General features: G+C 46.5%; 11 protein-coding genes across 12 annotated transcripts; 7 read left to right on the top strand and 4 right to left on the bottom strand.

Annotated features, from left to right (window-relative positions):
• Nucleotides 1–133: 133 nt before the first annotated feature.
• E1B28_010428 (uncharacterized protein) lies at nucleotides 134–2,599 on the top strand (the record flags this gene model as incomplete). The annotated part of the gene is made up of 13 exons (XM_043155394.1): nucleotides 134–267; nucleotides 322–474; nucleotides 543–918; nucleotides 974–1,082; nucleotides 1,136–1,189; nucleotides 1,252–1,432; nucleotides 1,495–1,585; nucleotides 1,642–1,748; nucleotides 1,803–2,007; nucleotides 2,062–2,206; nucleotides 2,262–2,431; nucleotides 2,489–2,502; nucleotides 2,554–2,599. 13 exons carry the CDS (start codon nucleotides 134–136, stop codon nucleotides 2,597–2,599), a joined length of 1,785 nt encoding a protein of 594 aa, XP_043007860.1.
• A 294-nt stretch (nucleotides 2,600–2,893) lies between these two features.
• E1B28_010427 (uncharacterized protein) lies at nucleotides 2,894–5,978 on the top strand. Its single transcript, XM_043155393.1, has 5 exons — nucleotides 2,894–3,028; nucleotides 3,083–3,592; nucleotides 3,655–4,604; nucleotides 4,656–5,162; nucleotides 5,207–5,978. The coding sequence occupies exons 2-3, from the start codon at nucleotides 3,214–3,216 to the stop codon at nucleotides 4,500–4,502; spliced, it is 1,227 nt and encodes a 408-aa protein (XP_043007859.1). The 5' UTR covers nucleotides 2,894–3,028; nucleotides 3,083–3,213; the 3' UTR covers nucleotides 4,503–4,604; nucleotides 4,656–5,162; nucleotides 5,207–5,978.
• E1B28_010426 (uncharacterized protein) lies at nucleotides 4,665–7,036 on the bottom strand (the record flags this gene model as incomplete). Its single annotated transcript, XM_043155392.1, has 2 exons — nucleotides 5,184–7,036; nucleotides 4,665–5,134 (listed from the first exon to the last, which is right to left on the bottom strand). The coding sequence occupies exons 1-2, from the start codon at nucleotides 6,760–6,762 to the stop codon at nucleotides 4,665–4,667; spliced, it is 2,049 nt and encodes a 682-aa protein (XP_043007858.1). The 5' UTR covers nucleotides 6,763–7,036.
• Nucleotides 7,037–7,632: 596 nt separating this feature from the next.
• Nucleotides 7,633–8,034, bottom strand: E1B28_010425 (uncharacterized protein; the record flags this gene model as incomplete). Its single annotated transcript, XM_043155391.1, has 1 exon — nucleotides 7,633–8,034. One exon carries the CDS (start codon nucleotides 8,032–8,034, stop codon nucleotides 7,633–7,635), a length of 402 nt encoding a protein of 133 aa, XP_043007857.1.
• A 687-nt stretch (nucleotides 8,035–8,721) lies between these two features.
• On the top strand, nucleotides 8,722–9,929 carry E1B28_010424 (uncharacterized protein; the record flags this gene model as incomplete). The annotated part of the gene is made up of 10 exons (XM_043155390.1): nucleotides 8,722–8,730; nucleotides 8,799–8,929; nucleotides 8,988–9,052; nucleotides 9,115–9,144; nucleotides 9,201–9,241; nucleotides 9,294–9,329; nucleotides 9,388–9,414; nucleotides 9,473–9,561; nucleotides 9,629–9,675; nucleotides 9,739–9,929. The coding sequence occupies 10 exons, from the start codon at nucleotides 8,722–8,724 to the stop codon at nucleotides 9,927–9,929; spliced, it is 666 nt and encodes a 221-aa protein (XP_043007856.1).
• A 666-nt stretch (nucleotides 9,930–10,595) lies between these two features.
• On the top strand, nucleotides 10,596–11,573 carry E1B28_010423 (uncharacterized protein; the record flags this gene model as incomplete). Its single annotated transcript, XM_043155389.1, has 4 exons — nucleotides 10,596–10,767; nucleotides 10,824–10,954; nucleotides 11,008–11,217; nucleotides 11,280–11,573. The coding sequence occupies 4 exons, from the start codon at nucleotides 10,596–10,598 to the stop codon at nucleotides 11,571–11,573; spliced, it is 807 nt and encodes a 268-aa protein (XP_043007855.1).
• Nucleotides 11,574–11,867: 294 nt separating this feature from the next.
• E1B28_010422 (uncharacterized protein) lies at nucleotides 11,868–13,105 on the bottom strand (the record flags this gene model as incomplete). The annotated part of the gene is made up of 10 exons (XM_043155388.1): nucleotides 11,868–12,072; nucleotides 12,128–12,153; nucleotides 12,219–12,259; nucleotides 12,319–12,345; nucleotides 12,394–12,441; nucleotides 12,499–12,537; nucleotides 12,588–12,695; nucleotides 12,752–12,883; nucleotides 12,935–12,967; nucleotides 13,027–13,105. 10 exons carry the CDS (start codon nucleotides 13,103–13,105, stop codon nucleotides 11,868–11,870), a joined length of 738 nt encoding a protein of 245 aa, XP_043007854.1.
• A 1,040-nt stretch (nucleotides 13,106–14,145) lies between these two features.
• E1B28_010421 (uncharacterized protein) lies at nucleotides 14,146–15,420 on the top strand (the record flags this gene model as incomplete). The annotated part of the gene is made up of 2 exons (XM_043155387.1): nucleotides 14,146–14,148; nucleotides 14,218–15,420. 2 exons carry the CDS (start codon nucleotides 14,146–14,148, stop codon nucleotides 15,418–15,420), a joined length of 1,206 nt encoding a protein of 401 aa, XP_043007853.1.
• A 656-nt stretch (nucleotides 15,421–16,076) lies between these two features.
• E1B28_010420 (uncharacterized protein) lies at nucleotides 16,077–16,827 on the bottom strand (the record flags this gene model as incomplete). The annotated part of the gene is made up of 5 exons (XM_043155386.1): nucleotides 16,077–16,255; nucleotides 16,304–16,341; nucleotides 16,391–16,572; nucleotides 16,622–16,738; nucleotides 16,789–16,827. The coding sequence occupies 5 exons, from the start codon at nucleotides 16,825–16,827 to the stop codon at nucleotides 16,077–16,079; spliced, it is 555 nt and encodes a 184-aa protein (XP_043007852.1).
• A 261-nt stretch (nucleotides 16,828–17,088) lies between these two features.
• On the top strand, nucleotides 17,089–18,053 carry E1B28_010419 (uncharacterized protein; the record flags this gene model as incomplete). Its single annotated transcript, XM_043155385.1, has 6 exons — nucleotides 17,089–17,112; nucleotides 17,165–17,348; nucleotides 17,411–17,497; nucleotides 17,554–17,617; nucleotides 17,677–17,902; nucleotides 17,958–18,053. 6 exons carry the CDS (start codon nucleotides 17,089–17,091, stop codon nucleotides 18,051–18,053), a joined length of 681 nt encoding a protein of 226 aa, XP_043007851.1.
• A 3,093-nt stretch (nucleotides 18,054–21,146) lies between these two features.
• E1B28_010418 (uncharacterized protein) lies at nucleotides 21,147–24,206 on the top strand. Of its 2 annotated transcripts, XM_043155383.1 has the most exons (14): nucleotides 21,147–21,451; nucleotides 21,508–21,608; nucleotides 21,668–21,896; nucleotides 21,950–22,047; nucleotides 22,110–22,312; nucleotides 22,369–22,516; nucleotides 22,574–22,779; nucleotides 22,838–22,902; nucleotides 22,966–23,112; nucleotides 23,169–23,207; nucleotides 23,271–23,456; nucleotides 23,521–23,590; nucleotides 23,652–23,925; nucleotides 23,981–24,206. In XM_043155383.1, exons 1-14 carry the CDS (start codon nucleotides 21,334–21,336, stop codon nucleotides 24,146–24,148), a joined length of 2,052 nt encoding a protein of 683 aa, XP_043007849.1. In that variant the 5' UTR covers nucleotides 21,147–21,333; the 3' UTR covers nucleotides 24,149–24,206. The 2 variants fall into 2 exon arrangements, with proteins under 2 accessions (XP_043007849.1, XP_043007850.1); XM_043155384.1 differs by having other exon boundaries at nucleotides 21,147–21,608.
• The last annotated feature ends 537 nt before the right edge of the window (nucleotides 24,207–24,743 follow it).

Raw genomic sequence — 24,743 nt, 5'->3', positions numbered from 1 at the left:
CGAATTCTTTCAGTTCCGAAAGAACAGTGATGAAACCTTCTGGAAGACAATGACTGCGCTGCTGATGATGTATAAAAGGCCCAGCAGCTAGGACCACCACAGAATCACCGCACTCGCTACCGTGACTCGGACAATGTCTTCTCGTAAAAACTACCAAGGATTGTTCCGGAAAACGGTCATCGCGTTCGATGTTGGAACCACATACAGTGGTGCCTCGTATGCCGTTCTTGACCCCGGATCTCCACCGATCATCGAAGGTGTCACCAAGTAAGTTCGGCTTTTATCGACACCCTGACGAATTTAAATCCGACTGATGTACAGGTTCCCTGGCCAGGGAAGCGTTGGTGGCGATTCGAAAATTCCATCCATCATCTATTACGACTGGGAGGGCAATGTTCAGGCCGTAGGTACCGAGGCCACTGAAGCATCGTTTCTGGAACTAGCGGATGAGCAAGAATACCAAAAGGTCGAATGGTGAGCCATTCTTTGTTCCAGGGACTGTCCGGGGTCCAAGCGATGGAGTCTTACCAAATTTACGAAAGGTTCAAGCTCCATCTCCGCCCAAAGGGCCTTGAAACGTCCCAAGTTCACGATTCCGACTTGCCTCCTCTTCCTGGGAACAAAGCCCCAATCGATGTTTTCGCGGATTTCCTTCGCTATTTGTACCAGTGCACCATCGATTACATCAAGAAAAACCGTGGCGCAGATTTCTTCTCCTCCCTTGAACACAATATCGACTATGTTCTCACTCATCCTAATGGTTGGGAAGGTCCTCAACAGGCTCAGATGCGACAAGCAGCTGTCCGCGCGGGTCTCGTCTCAGCAGAGAATGCGGAATCCAGACTCCAATTTGTTACTGAGGGAGAAGCTAGTCTCCATTATTGTATCAACAAGGGTGTCATGCGGGATGAAGATATTGTATGTCAATCACCCTTCGTTTTCTTTTATATGATCTCAGGACAACATTTCACAGGAACCTGAGAAAGGCCTCATCATCGTCGACGCCGGAGGTGGTACCATCGATTTGAGCGCTTACAAGAAAACGGCATCCGGTTTGTTTGAAGAGACCGCCCGTACTCAATGTCAGCCACCTAGGTTGTCTACCTTCGAAGCAACTCACTCCTATTCGATCTAGGTAGACTCCAAGGTTCCGTTTATGTGACGCGTCGAGCGACCGCGTATCTCAAGGGTGAGCAACTAATACTCATTCCTGAGGTATTCTATCCTTGGCTCAGATTCGGCGCATTACAGATAAATTGAAGGCCTCAAAATATGGTACTCGTCAAGATATCGAACAAATAGCCGACGTTTTCGATAAGGTCACGAAACTTTCTTTCAGGAATGAGGCCGATACAGGATACATTCCCTTCGGCTCTCCCAGGGATAAAGATCTCAGTGTAGGAATCTCTCGAGGGCAGATGAAGATTCCGGGGTAACTATCGATTTCCCTCTCTACATTGAAACGACTGACTGACTTTTGGTCGACTCGGACAGGGAAATCATGAAGTTGTTCTTCGCCCCCTCCCTCGGGGAGATCATCAATGCGATTCAAGAGCAGATGAGGGAGGCACAAGTACCCATCACTGTCGGTATCTAGCTCCTCATCTTGCACAGTAGAATTACTGACATGAATTAATTCAGTCCGTGTTTTTAGTCGGGGGGTTCGCCGCAAGCGATTGGATGTTTGACAGGTTGAAGAACGTTCTGGAGCAGCTTAACCTGAGCCTTTCGAGACCGGATGGATTCGTGTAAGTAATATTGAACTTCGCATCCCTCAAGCTTTCGTCAACTTCTCCCCACAGAAATAAAGCTGTCGCGGATGGGGCTGTCTCATTCTTCCTTGACCATATGGTGTCTGCCAGAGTTTCCCGTTTCACATACGGTATAGAATGCAACGTGCCGTACCAACCCTCTAAGGCTGATCATAAAAAACGTTCTCACACCATTTTTGTCAAACCTTCGGGCAAAACTGCGCTGCCGGGCCACTTCTCCACGATACTCCCTAAGGTGAGCCATAATCCGCGTTCTGCCAGTGGTCGTAATCATTAACGAAAGAAACAGGGATCCCGGGTTCAAGAGGAAACTGAGTTTCGCAGGCCGTATTACCAAGAGTCCGCTTATTCGATGTCCTTGATGAATATTTCCGCCGAAATACTGTGCTACAAGGGCCACGATGATGCTCCAGAATGGCTGGATATCAATCCTAGTACGTCTGACTTTCCGGTCCGTTGTGACGTTCTGATACGAGTACCCAACGAAAGAGAGGTTCCCCATTCTTTGCAATATCGAGGCCACTGTCTCCGAAAAAGATGATTTGATCAAAGAGTGTCATGATGCCAGCAGTGGTAGGACCTGGTTCGAAGCCCACTACGAAGTAGTTCTCTTGTTCGGCCTGACAGAACTCAAGGCCCAAATCTGTTGGAAATCTGGTGTACGTTTCAGCTTGTCTTTAGTGTTCAATTTTCATAATCATCAATTTTGACTATAGGATGGGGAGAAAAGGTGAGATTCCTGTTCTTACTTGAGAGACTTTTGCCGATTTCCAGCTTCCAGGAGTCCAGCAAGTGTGGTGTACGACCAGAACAACGAAATGCGTTGATTCAATATTGATCATGACCCTGGAGAAAGGAGGAGATTTGCTTTTAGCGTAGTATAACGATTTGCGGAGGTCTCAACAGATGTCTTTGTTACTCCCTCTTACGATGCCCTGTACCTGAAAGTACGTGAGTTTTGAGGGTGGAACGATGATGGGAATACATGGGCCTGTGACTGACCTACCAATATATCCCTGACGAGTTTGCAAACTGAGTGGTAAAGTGAAAGTGCCCGTCGAAGTCGGAATTCGGAATTCCCATTTTGGGCAAGTCTTATCTGCTTAAAATTGAAACTCACACGATTACTACAATGTACTGTAAAGCGACGTGTGTGCTGGATTTTTCGAGAGGTGCAGAACGCTCTAAGCCAGTCTCGAAGTCAATCCGTTGGATACACTGAGTGGTGGATATAGCTTTGGAAGGGAAGGGTACCGGTGAGTGTCATTATTATTATTCTTCAATACAAGAAGGAATGAATAGAAGATAAGGATCAATGTTAATTCTAGGCGCAGGCGTTAAGCTTAATACTCTGTGGTTGACAGGCACTGCCTGGAAAGGCTACATGACTGCGTACGCGTAACCACGACTCTCCTCCAACCAGCACAGACGAACGCAGACCATGTCTTCCGGAACATTGGGGTGCCTCATCACACCTAATCCAGACATTGCCGGGATCGGCGTTCGCGTCTCGATCTACATTCAGGCCCTTTTGAGCTTGGTCCACCCAGCTATATCTGCCTGGAACGGTGAACTCGACTTGAAAGACATCGAATCTTTGCGAGCACTCTATCAAGGTACTCTAATCACTGCATGTGCACTCCTCTTCTCTGCATTCATTCAGGCCAAAAGCACTTTTGGTTTGTCCGTGTATCACGCCTTAATTGTTCTCAACCTGAGCTGGCTGAACAACGCCAACGCGATCATATACACGTTGTACATCCTCTTGTGGTGGATAGTGGAGTTTTTCAAACTTGAGGAGGCTACAGAATCAAGTACAGGTGAGTATCTTTATCTTACCACTCTGTTATCTCGTCGTACGAACGCACAACGTCCCTTTCAGGAGATGACGACAGCTATACAACCTCGGAACAAGACGGCGCAATATCCGAGTCGCAACGCGAAATCCTCACTTTCAGGCTCCATCCAACGCTATACCCAGAACTAGCCAACATCCGTCGCAGAGCCAAGCGAGGACTAATCGTCGTTGGTGGACTGACCAGTGTTCACCTCATTATTGCCGGCGTCTTAGGTCTGTGGGTCTGGTTCAATATTACCAGCTCGACTTTCAGAGGTTCGGAGTGTCTCTCCGAAGCGACCTTTCCTGTATTTAATTTTGACGTCCCCATCACCTCAACAACCCTTCGCCGCGTCTCTCTTGCAGTATACTTTATGATGATTGTCCCGATCATCAATGTTTACATTTTTCTTTCGATAATTGGTCTCGCTATTGGTATCATCCTCCTCATACCGATTTTCGCGATTCTCTGCTCCTTTACCCTCTGGTTGGACAAATTACCTGATGATCCCATTGCGTATGCTCGAGTAATGCATCGGTGTTCGGCCGTTCTCGTGCTCATAGCATCACTTGCGAGCCAGCTGTATTTCATCGTAAACACCGAACAATTCATCTCCAGGAACACGTCTTTAGTAGACTCTAGCGAGGGCACAGAGACGGACTGGACGTTTGGTCAGACTCTCGCGATTGGCATAATCGCGTTACCGATCGTCGAGGTGTATAAAGCGATCCGTGACCAGATTAAACGGGATATGCAGAATCGGAACCCCCAAGACCGGACCTTGAGCCGTGAGGGAACTGGAGGAGACTTTGAGATGCAGAGGTTGCTTCATTCGGATGTGAAGGAGCTGCCTACAAGTAGAAAAAGGGTCGCGAGGAGGAATTCGGTCTGAAGGTATATCACTCGGCTCATGCCTCTCCTTCTTGTGTCCTATGTGATTCAAGTAAACGAATTTATTTTATTTTAGTGACTGGAATCGGTCGCCTCGCCGCGGGTGAGATCCGTAGTCAAAGTCGAAGACGATTTAGCTAACAAAGATACATAGGTTTCTACATCATTTCTTAAACGCCGAATCGAGAAGGGTCTTCCCCTTCAGCATCACCTGCCATCCTTCGCTCTCGCCATTGGGCGTATCTTCCGTTCGTCGCAATCCAAGGCCGGTGGGGCATAGAACGAGGCCTTCTGTCTCTCCAGAGTCGTGAGGGTTACGAAAAACATCGTCCATGATCTCCTGCTCAAATGCCATTCCGGGCCTCGCATAGAATACCTCCCAGTCCTCCATTACCACGTCCACTCCAATTATTCTGTCAATCGCCATTGCCATGTTCAACACAGTACGGAGTTTCTGTTCAATTATCTTGATGAGATGCGCCTCATGCTCTTTATCTCGAATCCATTCCGCGATCATCAACCGGATGGAGTCGAACATAAACTCTCCCGTCCTGTTTTCTAGCATGTCGTATTGTGCATATTTGCTCTGCGCCTTGGTCATGAATCGCCACCTTCCGGCGACAGAAGGCCGTTCTAAATGGTTATTCAGTGCACAGTTCAAGTAAGTTGCATGATGATTTACCTTTACTTCTAATCCGCCCATAGATGTATGCTAGGTACTCGGACCCTTCAAGACTCCAAGAATTTATCAAGGTGTGGCAATGATGAACCATAAGGTATTGTAAACCGCTTTGGATAATGGTGTCCAAATCGTCCGCGCCTGGGTGATGTGCAAGTGCCGCCATTATTTCTTCTCCAATGAACAGCCTAAGCTCCTTGTCCACTATCCCATTCAATCCACCGTTTGTCGTCATCGACACTGCCTCGTCGAGAGAGAGAGCGTCTGTAATAGAAGCGGCGGCTTGGAGAATCTCCGCATTCAACGACTCGACCTTACGAATGATATCAGCCCCAGAGGCCGTACGAGTGGAAGTCAAGTATGTTTGCGCCTCCTGCAGCTCTTTCGTCCGTTGCAGAAGGAGAACTTGGTCCGCCTCGCGTTTCTCCTTGACCTGTTGAAGTTCCATATTCTGATTCTCATAATGAAGCTTCAAACGTTTCACTTCTGATTTCAAAGAGTCGTTGTCCTTCATCGCCCGATCGAGCTGTCCCACCTGATTTTGGAGTGTTTTTATGGTCGATTTCGACTCGCGTTGGTCCTTTTGGAGGGTGTCTATATCGAGAATCTTCTGCCTCAGCTCAGTTTGGAGTGCTGTTGTGGTTATTTTCGACTCGCGTTGTTCTTTTCGGAGGGCGTCGACCTCGTGGGACTTCTGCTCCAGCTGGCTTTGGAGTGATGTGATGGTCGATTTCGATTCGCATTGCTCCTTTCGGAGGGCGTCTAGATCGAGGCCCTTCTGCTCTATCTGGCCTTGGAGTGATGTAATGGTCGATTTCGATTCGTACTGCTCTTTTCGGAGGGCGTCTAGATCGAGGCTCTTCTGCTTCAGCTCGTTTTGGAGTGAACCGCCAGGCGTCGCCTGCTCTTCTTGCGCCTCGCTTAACTCGCTGTGCAGCTGCTCCGGTGGTCTCTGGGTGTCCTGAGGTCGCGGCAGGGACTGTTTGGAATCCTGGTCGGCCGCGCCGTTGCGGGTCAGGATGTCCTTCAAACTCGACTCTGCAACGCTCCGCTGCTTCTCCGGAGATCGGTTCTCCTGAGGTTCTTTGGTCATGACGCTTGCATCCCCGGCCGGGGGTGCACCATGTGGATACGACTCTCCTTTCTTCATCTCCATCGATGCCTGTGTTTTAACCTGATGTTCCCTGGGGATGGTACTTTCCTCAGGTATCTTCGTACCAGCGGTAGTGCTGCCCGACCCTCCTTTCCTCATTCCCATCATAGCCTTTGTTACGCCCCCCTCCGCTGCCACACCAGCGGTACCTTCCACCTCCACGGCAGTAGGTCTACGTCCGCTTCTCCTTCTACCGGTCTCACTCGACTCGAGAGAAACCTGCTCTCTCATTGTTCCCTGTGAGCCACCCCAGCTTGTCCTTTTATTAGTCCCTTTCCTATGTGCCATTTCGTCGAATAACTCTGTGAACTCGGAATTGGATTCGGGAGCAGCAGAAAAAGGGATTTCTCGATGTTCGAGGTGGTCGCTGTCGTGTGTTTTATGTTTGAATGGGTTGGGAAACCGGGATAAGACATTCAACCTGAGCATGGTCGTAGGTACAACCAGTACCAAGTTGGGTGGAAGACTCAACTGTGGTGGGATTATGAAGGGTGGCACAGTGGAATGTCAGTAAGGCTGCGACGTGACTACGCGCCGCAGCGAATCGAACGTGTCCTCCTCGTGTTTGCTTAATTGTTTCCATTCCACGGTTTTTGTTTAGCATTTATCATGGCTTCGTAGCTATATAATGGAAGTTCGAAGCACGTAACCCTTTGTGACATCGGTGTAGGAAATGCCTAATGCTTGATACTCGTGGGTGAGGTGACGACAGCATCTGCAGCAGACCTAAGTACCGATGTGCCTTTTTTCGACTCACAATCAAAAAATGCTGCTGCGACCAGTACTACGTACTGCGTGCAACTCCGAACTCGGGAAGTCCGTATTTCATTAATTTTGCCTTGGCGATCATCACACCTTTCCCCCATCAATAGCCCAGCTGCACGCGTGTCTAAGTGGGTATCCTCGCGTTTGCTTTGCGTGGTCTTTCAAAGATTTGCGAAACATTTATATTTCGGCTCCAAACGTGCGTACTTCATGTTAAATAAGCAGTCTGACCGAAAGAATCCATTGCTTACACCGCAACGGGTTGATTGAGTGAAAAAAAGTTTGGATGTTTATTGACGAAACCCTACATGCAGTAGTTATTGGCAGCAGAAAATATTCGCGTACGAAAACGAGCGCATACTGCTTCCAGGGACTTTCTAGCATGGGGATGGGCGTATGAGTGTTCACCCAAGTAAATGGAATGACTGTCGTCCGGGTGCTGGTACTGAGGAGTAGTTCGGTTGTGATGACGAAAGGCGTCGTGCACGATCATAGTGGTATCCTCTCATCCCATTCTCTCCCACCACTCAATGACTATTCCCCCGCATTGCTGTTGCTCTCAGCTTCGACGAACAAATCGAAAGATTTCGACTCCTGAATTTCGGCAGGGGCAAGCATAACCTGAGGCTGAGCTTTCCTTCGTGGTCTACGAGGCAATGTGCCTGCTCGTGGCTCCAAGTGGCCCTTTGCCACGGCGACCTCTCCGATAGGCTTCGAAGAGTCGATTTGGATGGAGAAATTATGACCGCGTTGCTCACTGAAGGAGCCTGAGCGAACTCGACGAGGGCCCGGTAATGGTAAAGCGGCCCCAGAGGGTGGTAATGAGAAGTCGCTCAATGGGTACATCGCAAGGATAGCCTCAGGGGTAGACGATGCGGATGATTCGAAGCTATCGAGCGAAGAGGTAGAAGAGGGTGTGAGGTTGTAGAACGACATTGTTTGAGTGAAGGTTTGGTTGGTTGTGTGATAGAACAAATTGGGTCTGAGCGACTGGTGTTCAAGAGATGGATGTAGTTCAGATGGAAGCACTGATGAGGAAACGCTGGAGGGAAAAGGTCGGTCTTTATAGATTTTTGAAGGCCCCTTTTTTTAGGGGGCGTTTTTTGGTTTGGCTGAGAGGGTAAACGCCCCAAAAACGTTGTAAAGGCTCTCGTTGAGATTAGCGTTCGAGATTGTCCGTCGGAGTGAAGACCATCTTCGTTTCAGGATGAAGCGACCAGAGTGTAGTTTTTTCTAGACTTGTACCTCGACCTGATCAAAGTCAATCATTTTCGCAATCAATACCCTTTTGTACCCCATTTCTTAGCTTCTAGTACTTAGCCGTAGCAGCGAATGCCCGAATTTTAGTTTGACTGACTTGAGGAGCAAATCCGTCGTACGAGGTTATGTGGAAATTGCAGGGGCGCTTTGTTCAGTTCGTTGTGTGCTAGAGACTGATGGAGAGTATCAAGTAGCGATGAAGCAAGGGTTGGTGTCCCTACGTACGTTGCCAGTGAGGGCGAGAGGGCATCAGTGTTGCATCACGAAGGCTGTGTAGCGACCACAACAAAGCAGGGCAATCTGGCTCGATTTTCAACCTTTCCCAACGACCATCAACATCATATACGAGTTCCGATAATTATAATGTCCCATGTCTGTATTCTCCTCAAATGTTTCCTTTGTGTTTGAAGTCATAGAGGCTCTGACCCTTTTTCTCGTAGTACGGCAGTGCTCCCGGCGGATATGCGCCACCTCCAGGCGGTGGTGGATATGGTGGGCCTCCTGGATATGGCGGTGGTCAAAGTCAAGGCTACGGTGCTCCTGCAGGACCACCACCTGGTGCTGACCCCCAGTTCGTTTTTCATACTAATAGTGATATTGAGATCGTGTGACTGATATCGGGCGATTAGATTATGGAACTGGTTCAGTGCCGTTGATGTTGACCGCTCTGGGCATATCACTGCTGATGAATTGCGTGAGTCTCCGAGGTTTACGACTGAGAGACAGCTCGCTCATTGACACTGCAACAACTTATAGAACGTGCTTTAATCAATGGCGATTGGACTCGTAAGTACGGATAGTCACTTCCATCACGAACGAGCTATTGACAGGAAGCACTTAAGCTTTCGATATTGACACTGTGAAGCTATTGATGACGATCTTTGTGCGTGTTCGTCCAAAGTTGTGCACCACCATAGTCACTTAAGAGAATTCAGGATGCGGATCGTAGTGGGACAATTGGCTTCAACGAAGTTCGCCCAATTTCTCTCAATACGAACTCTCAAGGTTGACCATGTTTTTGTTATGCAGTTTGTTGGTCTTTGGAAATACATCAAGGTACATCTTGTGCTCATACGAATTCTCTCTCTCATTCTGAAAACGCCTAACGGGACAGGACTGGCAAAACGTCTTCAGACACTTTGACCGTGACCGGTCTGGCTCAATCGACGGTGCAGAATTAACCAGTGCATTTCAACAATTCGGGTTTGTCTACGGTCCTGTCCTTATAGGAGCCTCTTTCTCAACCTTGTTTTGTTTTGACCTGTCTCAGCTACAACCTCTCTCCCCAACTTCTGGATCTCGTTCAACGGAAATACGGTAAGCCTGTGCACATTTGGGATTCTCCAACATTTAACCTCCGAGAATGTCAATGACACAAAGATCCCAAAGGAATGAGTGGACGCACAGCTATCGTGGCTCCCACAGCGGGGATCTCTTTCGACCGCTTTGTACGCGCTTGCGTCGTTATCAAACAGTTGAGTGAAGCGTTTGGGGGCCTAGATAATGATCGGGATGGATGGATTACGGTCAACTACGATCAATTCATGCGCACGGTATTGACCTTGCCTTGAGCATTGATTGGTGGTAGACGCTGTTATTCTGTATGAGCTTCAGAAGCAACTGGTGGAATCCTGTAATGTAAGTACTATGTATGGTATCAGTACGAATTCAGCAAGCGAGGCTCGTGTCTAATGGGCGCTTGTTATTCCGATGTATTAATCATCCCTTCTGGCCACGTACGTACCATCGTCTCCGTTTCCTTCACCACCTACTACGGACTCTACTGAAGCGGCGCCGACTACGGCAAGACCATGGCCAGGGCCTGTTCCATTCGAACTTCTCGTCCGAGGAAGGGTCAGTTTGAACTCGCAATGACCAAACCAGTGTATTATACCACGCCGCTCAGCGAAGCGTCCATACCTTCAAAGGCCGTTCAAGAATTGACATTGTCTCTCCGTCCTCGCAACTACTCTTGGAGACTTGGAATTTACTCATGTCTTGAAGATTGAATGCGCCCATCCTCCGCGCTATTCGCTACTTACCACTAAATCAATGGGATATCTCTGACACCAAGTTTATCTTCAAGGTCCAGTCGATGGAATATTCTTCCTGTCGCTGTCAACTCTGAAAAATGCTCCCTTATTGCTGTGACACTAGTGGCCCTGGTCTCAAAATAGTATAAAGGGATTGCCAACTCTGTCGTGCTGCCTGTGGAACTTTTCCTTCCCTCAACATCAATGTACTCTACGCGCTTCAAATTCATCGCATCCTCCCTCTTCGTCGTCTGTTTAATTTGGGGTATCCGACTTGCCAATAACAATAACTTCAGCTTGAGGTCCCAGACCTTAAAGTTTGCAGTTGATCCTGCCGAACAAGGTTGCGTCAAACAAAATACGTGCAACAAGTGCAGTGAGTATCCGATACTCAGAGTGGTCAAAAGTTGTGAAGTTCATTCTGTGGTTTAGTAACCGTCAAGGGTAACGGCGGCAAACCGGTTTGTGGGTTTAACAAATCCAGCCAGTGTGTCGGTCAATCTACTGCCTCTCCTGCCTCTTTGGCCAAGACACCCGCTGAATGCAAGATCTTTGAAGACGAAGTATGTTCTGTTCTTCCGTGTACTTCCTCTTAATCCTGACCGACTTCCAATAGCAAAAGCAGGAACACGAAAAAGACGCTGAATTTACCAAAAATGCCCAAAAGGAATGGGAAAAGATTAAACCCCATGTGTTTGGCACCGAGAAGGGGTTGAAGAACACGTCTGGCAGACATCTGGCATCCTCATTGCTTAGTGTTCCTGCCAACAAGAAGAACCTGAAAAGGACCGAGTACGAAAACGCCGGCCTTTCCATGTTCGTCAGTGTACGTGCTCTATAATTCAGGTTAGAAGGGCATCGCTTTCATGATACGTTAAACGTTTTCAGCCGAGCAAGAAAATCAAGACAACCTGGGACGACGATTTGGGAAGGTATACTCCCACCCAGGTAGAAGTCATGTGTGTGGCCGCAATTAAGGCAGTACTGAAGATGAATGATTCGAAAACGTTACCGAGCGGGATGAACGTTATTTCCATTTCCGTTCCCTCTCCTCGCGGCATGAACCTCTGCATCAGTGTGCAGGGAAATACAAGTGTGTTTCCTGGATCTACTGGTGCGACCAATGTTGCTATAGGTCAAGCTTGCGTACCCGATGCTGGCGCTGTCGACGACATCGAGTAAATATTGTAAAGAATGTTGCCCGGTTGTATTCTCGTACTCGATACATGCGAACGTAGTCCTTTCAATTAAATAATTCAGTGACTCAGGAAGGTCCGAGTTGTCTCGTGCTATCCTTATAAATCCCAGCATCTGTTCCCTGGATGGTGACTCTATGAAGTGCAAGCCAATTATGTTCGTCCAGGTGGAAGCCGAGTGGCCGAGTGACGAAGAGCTCGCCGACTCTCGCTCGAACCGGTCTAGTTAACCCAGAAAGTAGATCGAGTGGTTCCCCTCCTCTATGCGCGAAAGACATAATCATTTTTGGTTCTGGTCGTCGGGCTCAGCGGTAGATCGAAGGACGCTCGAGGCGATAGACATCTCGGCGTCTTGAGAAGTGAAATCTATCGTCGTCATCATTCCGCCGAACGTGACATCCGTCTGAATGTTATCTCGAAGAGCCACTTTTCGTATGTGAAGAATTGCACGGCTGGCAAGAACGGAGTGAAGGACACGTTCAAAACTACGAAATATAGGCAATATTCGTAAGCGAGTTCGACGGACGGGGAGGTGCTTACGGCGAGATGATTATTACGAGGTCAGCCTAACGAATAGAGGGGAACAGAATCAGCGCGTACAGCAGAACAATCTATCAGCAAAGAAGTTCACCGGTAAAAGGAGAATGATGATAACGTTTATCAACGATACCACTGTTCAAGGCAAGGGTGAGCTCGAGGTAACCCCCCCGACGGAAGGAGTGGAGTCTCACTGAATATCAATGCATAGTAAATGACGCCTATTATGCCTTGGCATTCTGTCAAACGATAGTTGAGTATTCACTCACCATCCCGATAAACAACCTTAACTAAGTTCGAGCTTCCCCCTGTCCGATCTACTCGAGAAGTTCAGGTTAGCTAAAGGGAAGACACAGACGCCTCGAGCGTCTCACAGGCCTGGAACCCAGGAATCGCCATCAGTATGAAGCTAGCTTGAGAGAACCTCAGTCTCCCGAAACCCTTCAAAAAGATGGCCACGAACTGCTGTCATAGATCATCAACAAGATCCAACACACATAGACCTCCTTGTTCCTCATCAAAGTTAAACATCTTCGAAGCTGATCCGGGCCAGCTATATTCAGCTCAGGATCTGACAAGAATTCTGGTGTGAGTACGCAGAAGATTTTTATGTGCGGTAGAACTGACATTGAATTCCTTTCAGGAATCTTTCGAAGAAGATGACTGCAGGAATTGAGCAGCCTAACGAGATAACCACCAGTATGGCCGCTATGGAGGGCTTTCTTCCCCAAACACCCCATATCCGAAGTCCAAGGATGACTGTTCGTGGGGGTGAGAAGGCAAATGAGAGTACTGAGACAACCGACATACGTTCAGAAAGCAGGATCCCCATAACCGAACTCCCTACGCGTATCCAAAGGGTCAGTGTTTCTACCATCGATTAAGAACTCGAAAAATCTCACATCCGCTCAACGAATAACCGATCGCACACTCTCGCGGGTTGTTAGCGCCCAACAGAACTAGTTCCCACCGCAAAAGCATTAAGATCGAGGGGAGCAGGGAAAGTTGATAGACAGACTGTACTCATCCAAAATGATCTGATCCAGCAACGGTAGATACCGTTGTGCAAGATACAACAAGTTGAATATCACCAATCCTCTCTTGACGGGCCGTTTTCGAAGATCGAGGGTTCCCCATATGCACCCGAACTCGATATCTAGATTGATAAGAACATCGTAGACAAAGAGTACTCCCCCAGCGGCTAGACGCGTAAATCGTGAGGGTTCGCTGCACGACGGTGGGATTTGAGAGTACCGTACCAACGAAGTACTGGTGATCAATGACAGGTCAGAGCTGGAGACACCGTTGAGATCAGGGCACTTACACGAACAAGCGTCTCGTGCTCAAGTGTCTCCAAAAGGTTCACGTCTGGGGGTATCTCAGCCATTGGGGTTTTCGAAGAAATACTGAACTTGGAGCTAGTAGAAGGGTCAAAACGGACTGTGCGAGCGAGCTGGTATCAAGCCCACCTGGGAGTTATATTTATGTTGATGGGGTGCCTGTGATCATGACAGATTCCAACAATCATTCAGTCTAGTACTTGAGTTCCCCGTCTGCAATTCAAATGATTCCGTCTCGCTGATTTCAACCAGCTGCTCTCATGCTATGGTGGCCCTTCGACGATTCGCACGAAATACACCATTGAAGGGACACAAACGCCAACTCTGAGAACACCCGTGCAACCCGCATGGTACCACTGATATCCATGTGAGAGGGTTTCCATGCCAAACAGCGCTACTACAATGGGATTAGGTCGGTATAGACGCAGATTGCAGGAGGTTTTACACGCACTATACGCAAATCGACATGTACTGTAAATCATCAGCTGACCCGATGGATAATTAAGTATAAAAAGTTGTTCATGAGAGGGGATTTGAGCGCTGACCGATGTCCTACTGGATACTGGTGGAAGAAAGATGTGAATTTCAATGTGACTTGGTGCGGCCGACGGGCCGAATATTTGTGCAGAAGAGTAATTACGTGAAATTTCCACACTCTTGAAGAACGCGCATCTGGGGGCGATGGTAATTGTTTTTGCTTTAGAAAATCTTTACAACTCTATTGACAAGATGTGAACGTTTGAACATTCGTAGCCGAGTCAAGATGTTCCTGATTTCGACAAGATACCAGATCTAGAGCCAACCATTGTCGATGGATGGGCTACGTGCACTGAGTGTGGTGGAAGAGTTCACGTTGGAACTGGTGGCCTCGCAAATTGGAGGCAGCATATAAAAGGAGAAAAGTGTAGGAGACAGAAGATGCAAGAAAAGTCTATAGTTGGAGAGCAGACAGATGGCGCAATTGATGCTATGTTGTTCGATGCTCTATTGTCCTTTGTCATACAAAAGGTCACAGCTGTACACGACGACTCATCCACATGTCCGGAACTTCATTCCAACGTGCAAGTGGTATCTCCCTTCCAAACCATCATTGACGCTCCATCACAACCCCCGATCAATGTCGACAGGCCTTCATCGCGATCTCCGAGGCCAGAAATTCATTCCTTGCCTTCACGTAGTACTTCTATCAATGTCGACTCTTTGCCAACATGCAGTATGACAACTGATAAACCTAAAGATGACATTAGTTCCATTACAAGTCTTTTCCGTTCGCATACTTACCAAAACCGCAAGGTCAACGGTCCTTGTCAAGGATTTCGACCAAAACTACCTTCCGGAAAGGCACCCGAGGACATCTATCCCTTTTTCCTTCACCGGACCACTTCACTTCCTTGGGATTACGCTGTCAAAAGGGGCGTACTCGTTCTACATCATCATCAGTGTGAAGTAACCTGGATAGAAACCTGCGACTCCGACGAATCCGATCCGGCTATCAGGCGTTCATGTCGATATTGCTCTAATCTCCCTGAAGACAACACTCTTGCGGGAATTCTTCGTCGTTTCGAGACTGGTGTCCCACTCTGTACAGAGTATAAGTACCATGGGTTCGAAGGCATTCTGGAAATCGCGCGGCGCTGGCACGAGAAAGCCCAAACAAAATGGCTAGGAGAGCTGAACATGGCCCGAAACATCATACCCCCGGTGGCGGCTGCAACAGATGACCCAATCTCGTCTACTACTTCAAATCTTGAACAACCATCACCACCAGCACTGAAGGAGCCTCCCAGACCTCTCGAACAAGAGCCAGATAGCCAGATAGCGCGTCGGAAAAGAAAGGTTACTGAAATTTGTGAGGGCTTGTGCGAGGGCTTATGTGGTAGCGTGGTCACGGAGGACAAGCAGAATGGAGGTGGAGAGCCAAGTATCAAACGTAAGCGTAACGGCGATACTGTATAGGTGAGTATATCACCGAAGGTCACAACGACTCATCTCGGAATACTAGTTGAGATGTGTCAATCTTGATTTTCAATGCAACACTCGTGTTGAGTCTCGTAGGATGATAAGGAGATATTTAATCCATTTCGTCAGAGGTGAACAATATCCAAAACGGCAATGTACGAGGGAAGTAATAAAGAGGTTTGGGACGAGAGTGTTTACTTACCGAGAAACTAAGGCGTTAGTTCCGATTAAGATTTGATTCGCAATCTCAATGCACATGTTCCGCGAAGAGGAACCATCGCTACCTATGACTGAGCTCTTGGTTCTATCCACCGATGCAGGAGGCTTTTCAGTGAAAGTTGAATATGGCTTGATATGGACGAAACCATGTTTTGGCCGAGCTAGTCCCTTGACATGAGAAGTACGCCAGGATCGAGATCGAGGTAATTCGATAATGCGGGTACGTATGCCAGAAATTGCCCTAAATGAACCAGGAACTCGATTTCTTCAGGAAAAGGGGCAGTCGACCTTGAATCACCTCTGTTGCGATACATTATTCGATACAAAATGTCTATGGCTGAGATAATGGCGATAAATCAAGGTCATTGGATACTATAGCAACCGATGGATATCCGTGAACGTACTTTAATTCCACGTTTATCCAACCCAAGCCTTTACCCAGCGTCAACACCACCAACAACGACACCGATTCGGATCGGAAAGGGTGATATCCCAGTCGCGTTTGTGATCAATGGAACAGCCTTCCTTCCTCGTTCTGAAGAGGTATGTGTGAGCATCGTTTGAACTGATTTCGTGAGGGTCGCCGCCAAGTTCGTGTCGAACTGTTGTCGATCTAGGTAGCGACATCAGCAAGACAGGAGCGCCAATCCAAGGTACAGACCTCTGTCTCTAGGTTGCCTGACTTCTGCATTTATCACCCTTGTGGACATTAGGTATTTGGTAGAAGGAGAAGGATCGAAGTGCACACCATTGTTCCCAAGGAACTTCTTCGTCTCCAGCGTAGACCTGAAACCAGCCTTTCTTCGGTTTCTTCTCTGCAAAGGTAACTGTTATCTGGCCTCGTTTTCCCATCCCACGTTCTACACCTTTCCAAAATGCGTCCACCTTCTCCGTGATGAGGTCTTCCATTTCGGTGTCCGACACTCCTGGCTTTGGCACCTGGTCAATCATCAGGATAAAGACAAAAGCCACTACCCACCATGGTAACATCGAGAACTTCTAAAGTTTTGGGTTTGACAGTTCCAAAGAGACGGTGGAAAAGGATAGAATGAAGAATTGCGGTCAAGACCTCTTTTGCCGTGAATCGGTCAAGAACCTAGTACAAAAGCAGTTAAAACACGCCTCCAATAATGAAAATTAACTTACCAAATCGATTGTTATCGTCGGATAGTTCTTCATAGACATTTGAAGCTCGAGTAAAGACGGACGGTTTCCCAATGGACTAGGTTTTCAAAATAACAAGGATGTCGTAGTAGGGTCGTAGTAGATCGTAATAGGGTCGGGAAACGGTGAACCTAAATTTGTGAATACCCAACTCTTCTAAGATGGGCAGATGCCGGAGATAATGTGAAGGAGGAGGATGATGAGCGTTTTTGTTAGAGCTATGTCATGAATCGTGACTCGTACCACAACCACCACCTCACCCGATGCTCTCGAGCTAAGAAAATGTTCAATTTAGCCATTCTGAAGGTACGCTCTATAGATTTTTTTCTCTGCGAATTGTCATGTGAATATTCTCTAGGATACCGTAGCGATACATCCGTCAGATTTTGGTTTACCACCTGAACAAGCTCTAATAGCAGAGTTGAACAAAAAATACGCGAACCGCGTTCTTCACGATGTAGGACTGTGCATCTGTACTTTCGATTTGACAGAAACTGGTGGGGGAAAAGTACGATATGGCGACGGGTGTTTATGGTATAAAGGTATGTAACGCAGCGCTAGCTTCCGCCCTCTGTTAAGACTGAATGTGCCAGCTTCCATCTAGTTGTATTCAGGATGGTGGTTTTCAGGCCGTTCACTTCTGAAGTTATTGTCGGGAAAGTCAAGTCTTCAGACCAGGATTCTATACGAGGTACATTTCCCTCACTTGCTCGAAATCGAGCTCTGATCGACTTTAATTCCTATCAGTCACTCTGGGATTTTTTGACGACATATATATCCCCGCAATATACCTTCCCCAACCATGCGCCTTGTCGGTCTCTTGTTGACGCGTCAGTCTAGACATTCCTGACCCTCCATTTTGTTTTGTAGTGATCCGAACGAGCGTTCATTTTTCTGGCTCCCGGACTCCGAATTAACAAAACCCCAAGAAATGCTGGACACACCTCTCGTTGAAAGGATGTACATCGACCAAGGGGAGATTATCCGAATTCGCGTCGAGTCTGACGAGTTTTATGATGACGAACCAGGTCCGCCGAAAGTTCTTGAAGGTGTTCCGGTAGACATCCAGAGGCGAAGGGCACCGTTCAGTATTGTGGTAAGTCTGAATTCATTGAGTCGTGGCAATGTCCTAACATGTCGACCTCACACAGTGCTCCATTGCCGAGCAAGGGCTTGGTCCCGTCTCATGGTGGGGTGGTCAAGGAGGACAAGATGGTGATGTTGTCGAAGTTGAGGGTGAGATGTAAGTTTTTTATGAACTTTGTCATGAATAACGGGGAGGTCACATACAAAAGATGTAACCTGCTAATCCAAACTAAACACGCAATAATGGTTGTTACAACTCACCTTATCCTAGATCTCTGGAATACCAGTCTCAACATGAAAAAGTTAAGAAGGCAGTTCTGAGACCGTATGATAAGTTTAGGTTTAGATCTGGGGCATGCGATCCAAAGCAATTTGTGCTACTCCTTGTCAGACTGGAGTAATCATCCATGACATGAACAACTTTCTTGTACTCTTTGAGAACAATAGCATAATAGAGTCCTCTAATTACTCTATGATCTTTTGTGTGCATGACAGCCAGGATATATAGTGAGGATGCAAAGAGGTTAAGAGGTGAGTCTATGTACAAAGTTTAATGTGCAAGGCTTAATAAGTATCACAAATTAGAGGGATACTATCTGAATTATGAATAGTGTCCAACAATGAATGGGGTATCAAGAAATCCATGACAGCTGCTTTGAACTTGAATGCAGCATGATATTGACATGTCGCCTGTAAACAGCAGAAGGCAAGATCAGCTTAATATCACTGTCAGGAACCAAGTCAACAAGCCTTATTTGAACACTCTATTGTCCTGTATGGAACATGATATATGTGTGCAACTGCTATATTCTTATAGGTATGAGGCTATTCAGAAACAGAGATGGATATAAGAAAGACAAACAATTGAAATTTCAAGCATTCAACTGTAGAAGAGCTTGAATAGTGTTGATGTGGAGCAACAACCGTAGAAGCAAATGCTAATTTCAAGGATTTGATTCATCATTCCAGAACACTTAATGAAAGTCTTTAGTCTGCTTACAACAATCAGAAGGCCAATCATCACATTAACATGGTTAGCATTATCATCTTCCAATTCATTATTATTGTCCAAAGCAGGTTCAGGTTGCAGGTGTGCAGCCTCATGCTGGTGAGCTTGATCAATCTAACAGATGGAGTTAAGCTTATATGATTGTTTATGAACAGCTACAGGCAACTCACTTCAGTCATTATACAAATCAAATATTCATTGTTGTGGCAGTGTGGATTGTACTGATTAACAACAGGAGTTATGAGAAGTGGGAAGAAAAACATTAAATGACAACCCTACCAGCTGATCCTCCTTTTCATCAAAAATTGGGGGTCTTGGATAGGGATGATGCCTAAAATGCTTGTAGAAGCGTGTTGTTGGGCATCGTAGTTGACTAGTGTTGAGGGAGTTCATAGTGTAAATGTAAATGTAGCAGTGATATGAAGCTGAAGAATAGAGCTTCTTGTTATTACCATTCTTGACAGGCGACAGATGCTGTTGAATAGCAGTGGTTATTGTTCTATCAAGCAATTTTAATTTTAAAATCCAGTATTGTTGTATGCCAATTCAAAGTCTGTAAAACAGTACCAAACAAGTGTCATCTGATTGTACAGTTTTATTCATACTAATTGAGTACTAAGATGTATAAACCCCTAATGCACTGACCCTGGCAGGTAAGAACAATTTTGCTAATGTTTTTTATCTTATTTTTGTTATCACTTTAGCAAACTCTTAACAACCTTTTATACTTAAATTATTGTAGTAGCCTCTATTGTTATTCAGCCCACCCTGGATATTTTAATACCCTGTTACCTGGTTATACAGTTTGTACATAGTTCCTATGGATTATCAAGTCTCTGACAATCCCTGAGGTTACTGTAATATACTATAACCCTTGTTTTCCGATGGTATGCAAGTCACGAGATGAGCAGCTTTTTGTGATTTATGACTAAATTTTAACAACATTAGCTAAAAAGCAGCCACTTTATGTCATCCCTAAAACTGGATAACCCTGAGCTAGTGTTCTCGACAGTTTGGTTTTACCATTCAGATTGCATTATATAGCATCAGCAACCCAAGTCTGTTTACACAATCAATTGAGGGACCTGTCTGACTACTCAAAAACCTTACTATTGACCCTCAAAAACTTTACCACTAACCATGACAGTATTCTAAAATTGCAACAACTCCTTGAATTCATGCTTTTGGCAGGCCTTGGACTGATGTATAGATTAAATTATTGATTAATATACAATTTATATATGTGGATTGTGAGGTTGTGTGGAATTGTTGGGTGTGGTTGTGTGACCATTGAAAACCCAACAAAACTGGTTTTTTTTGGGTTGCCACAACCAGGAAAACTCATGGCAATCAAAGTGACAAATGTTGATTTATAACAATACAAATAGAAAGAATACTTCAGAGAACATTCACTGAGATAGTCTAAAAAGCCAAATAGTCCTATGTCATTTTGCTGTAGCTAGCACTGCCCTGCCTTGGACTTACAGTTGTCAGATCTCATGGAAAATGCTACAGTAGTGGATAGTATCAACTGTACCAAAGTTGCAGCAATTGATTGTGAAGGGACCACGCCGTGTACTCTATCTATCTATCCCCCTGAATGGTGTGGTAATTTGTTTCGCTGATAACCCTTATAGTAGCAGTTTTCATCAATGGCCATAAAAGGCAATACATATATGGTTTCGCCAGTGCAAATCTTGAGCAAATCGCTTGCTTTAGCTCGTCATATACGGGCTGGTTACACCGGGACGGTCCAAATGCCAATTCGAGCTGCCAACCTTCTCTGAGCAACCCTAGTTTAAACGTTTAGGGTCAAGCTCCACATATCGATAAACAATAGAGAGATCCGGCAGTAGATCCCCTAGAATTGAAAAAAAGTTCCTTTATGTTTGTGTATTTTAACTATTTACAGGCCTGTCACTTTTCCCGTGTCGGCAAATGAGATATGTGTTCTCGATGGACGAGAGACGGAAGAGGGTGAGAAGTGTACGGGGAAAGGGTTTGCCGGAGGCTGGCCGGGAGGGCACGGGTGGGGCAGGAAAAATAATACAAATCCGTGGTTCCAGGCCAGACCTGAACGCCAAAGAATAGGTAGAACTTATCTGTAAGACTTTACGAACCTTTAGCGCCGTAGGGGTGTGGAGAGGGAAAAAAGAAGAGAATAATCGCGAGAGAAAGGCTTTGACGACGTTGAGCGAACAGGACGCGTGTGGAGAAGTGTGAGCGCGTCCATCACGTTGTCATCCTCTGATAGGCTCTCACATCTCGGAGCAATCCCTCCCACGATTGCCATTATACTACTTTCACGCATAAGAATACTCATCGTTTGATTGGTGAAATGAACTTTAGCATGGGAAGCATGACGACTACACGGATTGACGGAAACCGAATTCGCTTAGGACTTGCAGACCAGTCTTTACTTCCCTCTTTCAATGGCACCGACATCCTATTTCGAAAACTCGCGTCTACTATGGAAGCCAGAGCATACACAGTATACAAACGTAGAAAGATTCCGCAAGATGGTCAATCAGGACAGAGGTTTAAATCTCAGTGCGTTTCCTAGAAACTTCACATCCATATCCTTACTGGTGTTCGCTGCAATTCAGAGGACTGGCATGATCTTTACAACTATTCTATCGAGAACTACGATTTTTGGGTAGATCTATGGAAATTTTTGCGGATAATATACTCAGTGCCGCCTGAGAAGGTGTGTGTCAGGATTATCCCTTTCGCTGATACTTTCTAAACCATACTTGAACTTAACAGATCTTCACTCCTAATCCCCTCATCCCTGAAGTGCCAATATGGTTTCCCGGTGCACGGTTGAACTACGCTGAAAATATCCTGTGGAGGAATGACGATGGAGTGGCTCTGATAGCGAGCGGTGAACAAGGTCGGATAGAAAGGTGTTCTTTTCGCGAGCTGAGACGAAGAGTTCGTGGTATGGCAGCGGCAATGAGAGCTTGTGGGGTTAGAGTCGGCGACAGAGTTGCAGGTCAGTTTGAACTCTTGATACTTGCCAAGTGGTTGAATGTACTTCGCCAACAGCTATCATAACGAATTCAATCATCGCTGTCACCATAGCTCTAGCAACCGCCAGTATAGGTGGCATATTCTCGGGAACTGCAACCGATATGGGACAAGACGTACGTTCAATTCACTCTCAGCTCTGATCGCCTCTGTTGAACGGTTGTTTCAACCTCTATAGGGAATACTGGATCGGTATCGACAGATCCGACCCAAACTCATCTTCTCCGAAATAGAAGCTCAGTATGCTGGAAAGAAGATTGGCCTCATACCCAAAGCCACCGCAGTGATAAGAGCCTTGAGTGGAATCGGACTCAAATATGCTGTCCTTCTCCCCAGTTCAATCACCGGAGAGCATATCAGTTTGGGTCAGCCCGACGATTTGTATGCCCGTCTCTGCTGTACAGGCCCTATTCGAACTCACAAAGATTGACCTGTAGGCCTACGCTCACGCTACCCGAGTTCCTTGGTCTTGGCGATCGTAACTGGGAACTCAGATTCGAACAGCTTCCTTTCAATCATCCCGTTTACATTTTATACAGTTCCGGGACATCGGGTCCTCCGAAATGTATAGTTCATTCTGCTGGCGTTGGTACTTCACTTTTTCATTGACTGTCACCAGCTTAAAGCGTCATCACGATTTAGGGTGCTCTTTTGCAATCAAAGAAGGACACAATGCTCGCAAAAGACATTCGGGACGAAGATGTCCACTTCCAGTATACAACAACCGGATGGCTTCTCTGGATGTACATGCTCACGGCGCTGTCTGTAGGCGCGACGGTTGTTTTGTACGACGGGTCGCCATTCTATCCGGATATCAAGACGTACCTCAAGTTGGTCAGTGATCTGGAGTACGTACGCGCACCCCTCTATCAGGCACGTCTCTTTGGGTAACCTTCAATGCCTCAGCGTAAACATCTTTGGTACCAGTCCCCGGTTCATGTCGGAAATTCAAGGTCGAGGTGTCAATCCTTGTAAGTTGACTTACTCTCTTCAAAACCAAACGCCGTCTTATCCTTCTAAACCCACACCCACAGTAGAAGTCGGACCGTTCACATCGCTTCGAGTCGTGAGCGTTACTGGCGCAGTCCTGACAGCGCCCATGTTCGAGTTTACGTTCAACGCTTTTGGAGGCAGAGTATACTTGTTATCGACTTCTGGAGGGACAGATATTTTTTGCTCCCGTGTGTATCTCAGCCTACAAACAAAGACTATAATGCTAATAAAACTATCCTTATAGTGGTTTCAGGAGCTCCGACGTTGCCTATCTATGTAGGAGGTAAGATCGAACCATCAGCTCTATCTGCCTCAATCATCCCAATCATCCCTCTTTGCTTCTCAGAAACACAATACAAAGCTCTTGGTATGAAAGTCGAAGTTTTCGATGATGCCGGCAACAACGTGGAAGATAAGGGTGAACCTGGAGAGCTGGTGGTAACAAGGCCACACCCGTCGCTCCCAATCATGCTTTGGGGTGATACATCAGATGGGAAAAAATTGAGAGAGACGTATTTCAGCCATTACCCTGGTAAGATGTCTACTTCATATTAGACTGTCTCGTTGGAAGTCCTGATTTTCTGGTTTCCTTTTAGGGATATATAGGCACGGCGATTTTATGGTGGTCAATCGTGAGACTAAGGGCTTAATGATACTCGGGCGAAGGTAAGCACACCATTAGCATGCCTCTACGTCTATGATATCAGCTCATCTCTCACTTCAATAGCGACGGCGTTCTTAACCCAAGTGGTGTCCGTTTCGGATCCGGAGAGATATATTCTGTGCTTGAGAGGTTCACAGGAGCTGCGGGAATTGACGATACCTTGTGTATCGGTCAGAGACGAACTGAAGACAAGCATGAACGCGTTCTTCTTTTCGTGAAAATGCGGCCAGGATGTTCTCTGACCAAGAAGCTTGAAGGTGAAATTCGGAGCGCTATCAAGAATGTGTTGAGTACACGCCATGTACCTGAATACATATTTGAAGTGGAAGATATTCCGGTGAGCCTCTTCTGTATTCAAGTGCCAGTGATGCTCACTCATAAACACTTTCTAGTACACGGTGAATGGGAAGAAAATCGAGATTGCGGTCAAACAAATCGTGTCAGGTTCTACCATGAAGCCGAGCGGGACGGTTGCGAATCCTGAATCTCTGAAGCTATACTACAAATATAAGGATATCGAGAAGGTGGTAGGGTCGTCATCCCGAAATGCAAAACTGTAGTTTGCTTCCCTGTATGTCGTTCACTACCACAGTATGCATATTTTGAACGGATGTATTGATATTTTGGACCCTTCCCTAACGCGTTTACATGTTCCTGTACAGTTGTCCTTTTACGGGCTCATACCGCCAATTCGTTAGTCCTTGGGGCTTAGCAACCAGTTATCCAAGTTACGCAAACAGGGTTGCAAGATACACCAAGGAATTCAGTGGCCTCCCTCTGGTTGCCCAGAATCATGTCTCGATTGGCCGACTTGAGGTACTGGAAGGATGGACATGAGACTTTCCGGGCAATACAAACACTAACCCTGAATACGAACACCGGTTCCTCCGAGTTCATTCGCCCTTCAGGCCCAGTGAAAATCAACACTAAGTATTACTACTATTTTGGGTTTCGATGTGTAAAGCACCGGGATATGTAACATATCATAAAACAGAGTGTTCCCGTCGTTTTGTGGGCTCAAAGATTTTTTACAAGCTTCTTAGAGTACATACGAGCTTGTATGTACAATTGTGGCCACCGGAATACACAGGATCCAACAAGACAATTAAAATACAGTGAAGTGTCTGTGGTGATCATGGCGTGACAAGCCAGGAA

This window comes from Marasmius oreades, chromosome 6, assembly GCF_018924745.1.
Source record: "Marasmius oreades isolate 03SP1 chromosome 6, whole genome shotgun sequence".
NCBI lineage: Eukaryota > Fungi > Basidiomycota > Agaricomycetes > Agaricales > Marasmiaceae > Marasmius > Marasmius oreades.
The sequence above is the reverse complement of the archived record's forward strand: the minus strand, read 5'-3'. Positions and strand labels throughout refer to the sequence as shown.

What these genes read in the sequence shown, in the direction of transcription:
- E1B28_010427 (XM_043155393.1), top strand. Translation starts at nt 3,214, where the DNA reads ATGTCTTCCGGAACATTGGGGTGCCTCATCACACCTAATCCAGACATT. An exon ending in GGCTACAGAATCAAGTACAG is followed by an intron (nt 3,593 to 3,654) that starts GTGAGTATCTTT and finishes CGTCCCTTTCAG; the next exon opens with GAGATGACGACAGCTATACA.
- E1B28_010418 (XM_043155383.1), top strand. Translation starts at nt 21,334, where the DNA reads ATGGCACCGACATCCTATTTCGAAAACTCGCGTCTACTATGGAAGCCA. An exon ending in GGACAGAGGTTTAAATCTCA is followed by an intron (nt 21,452 to 21,507) that starts GTGCGTTTCCTA and finishes GCTGCAATTCAG; the next exon opens with AGGACTGGCATGATCTTTAC. An exon ending in TTGGGTCAGCCCGACGATTT is followed by an intron (nt 22,313 to 22,368) that starts GTATGCCCGTCT and finishes ATTGACCTGTAG; the next exon opens with GCCTACGCTCACGCTACCCG.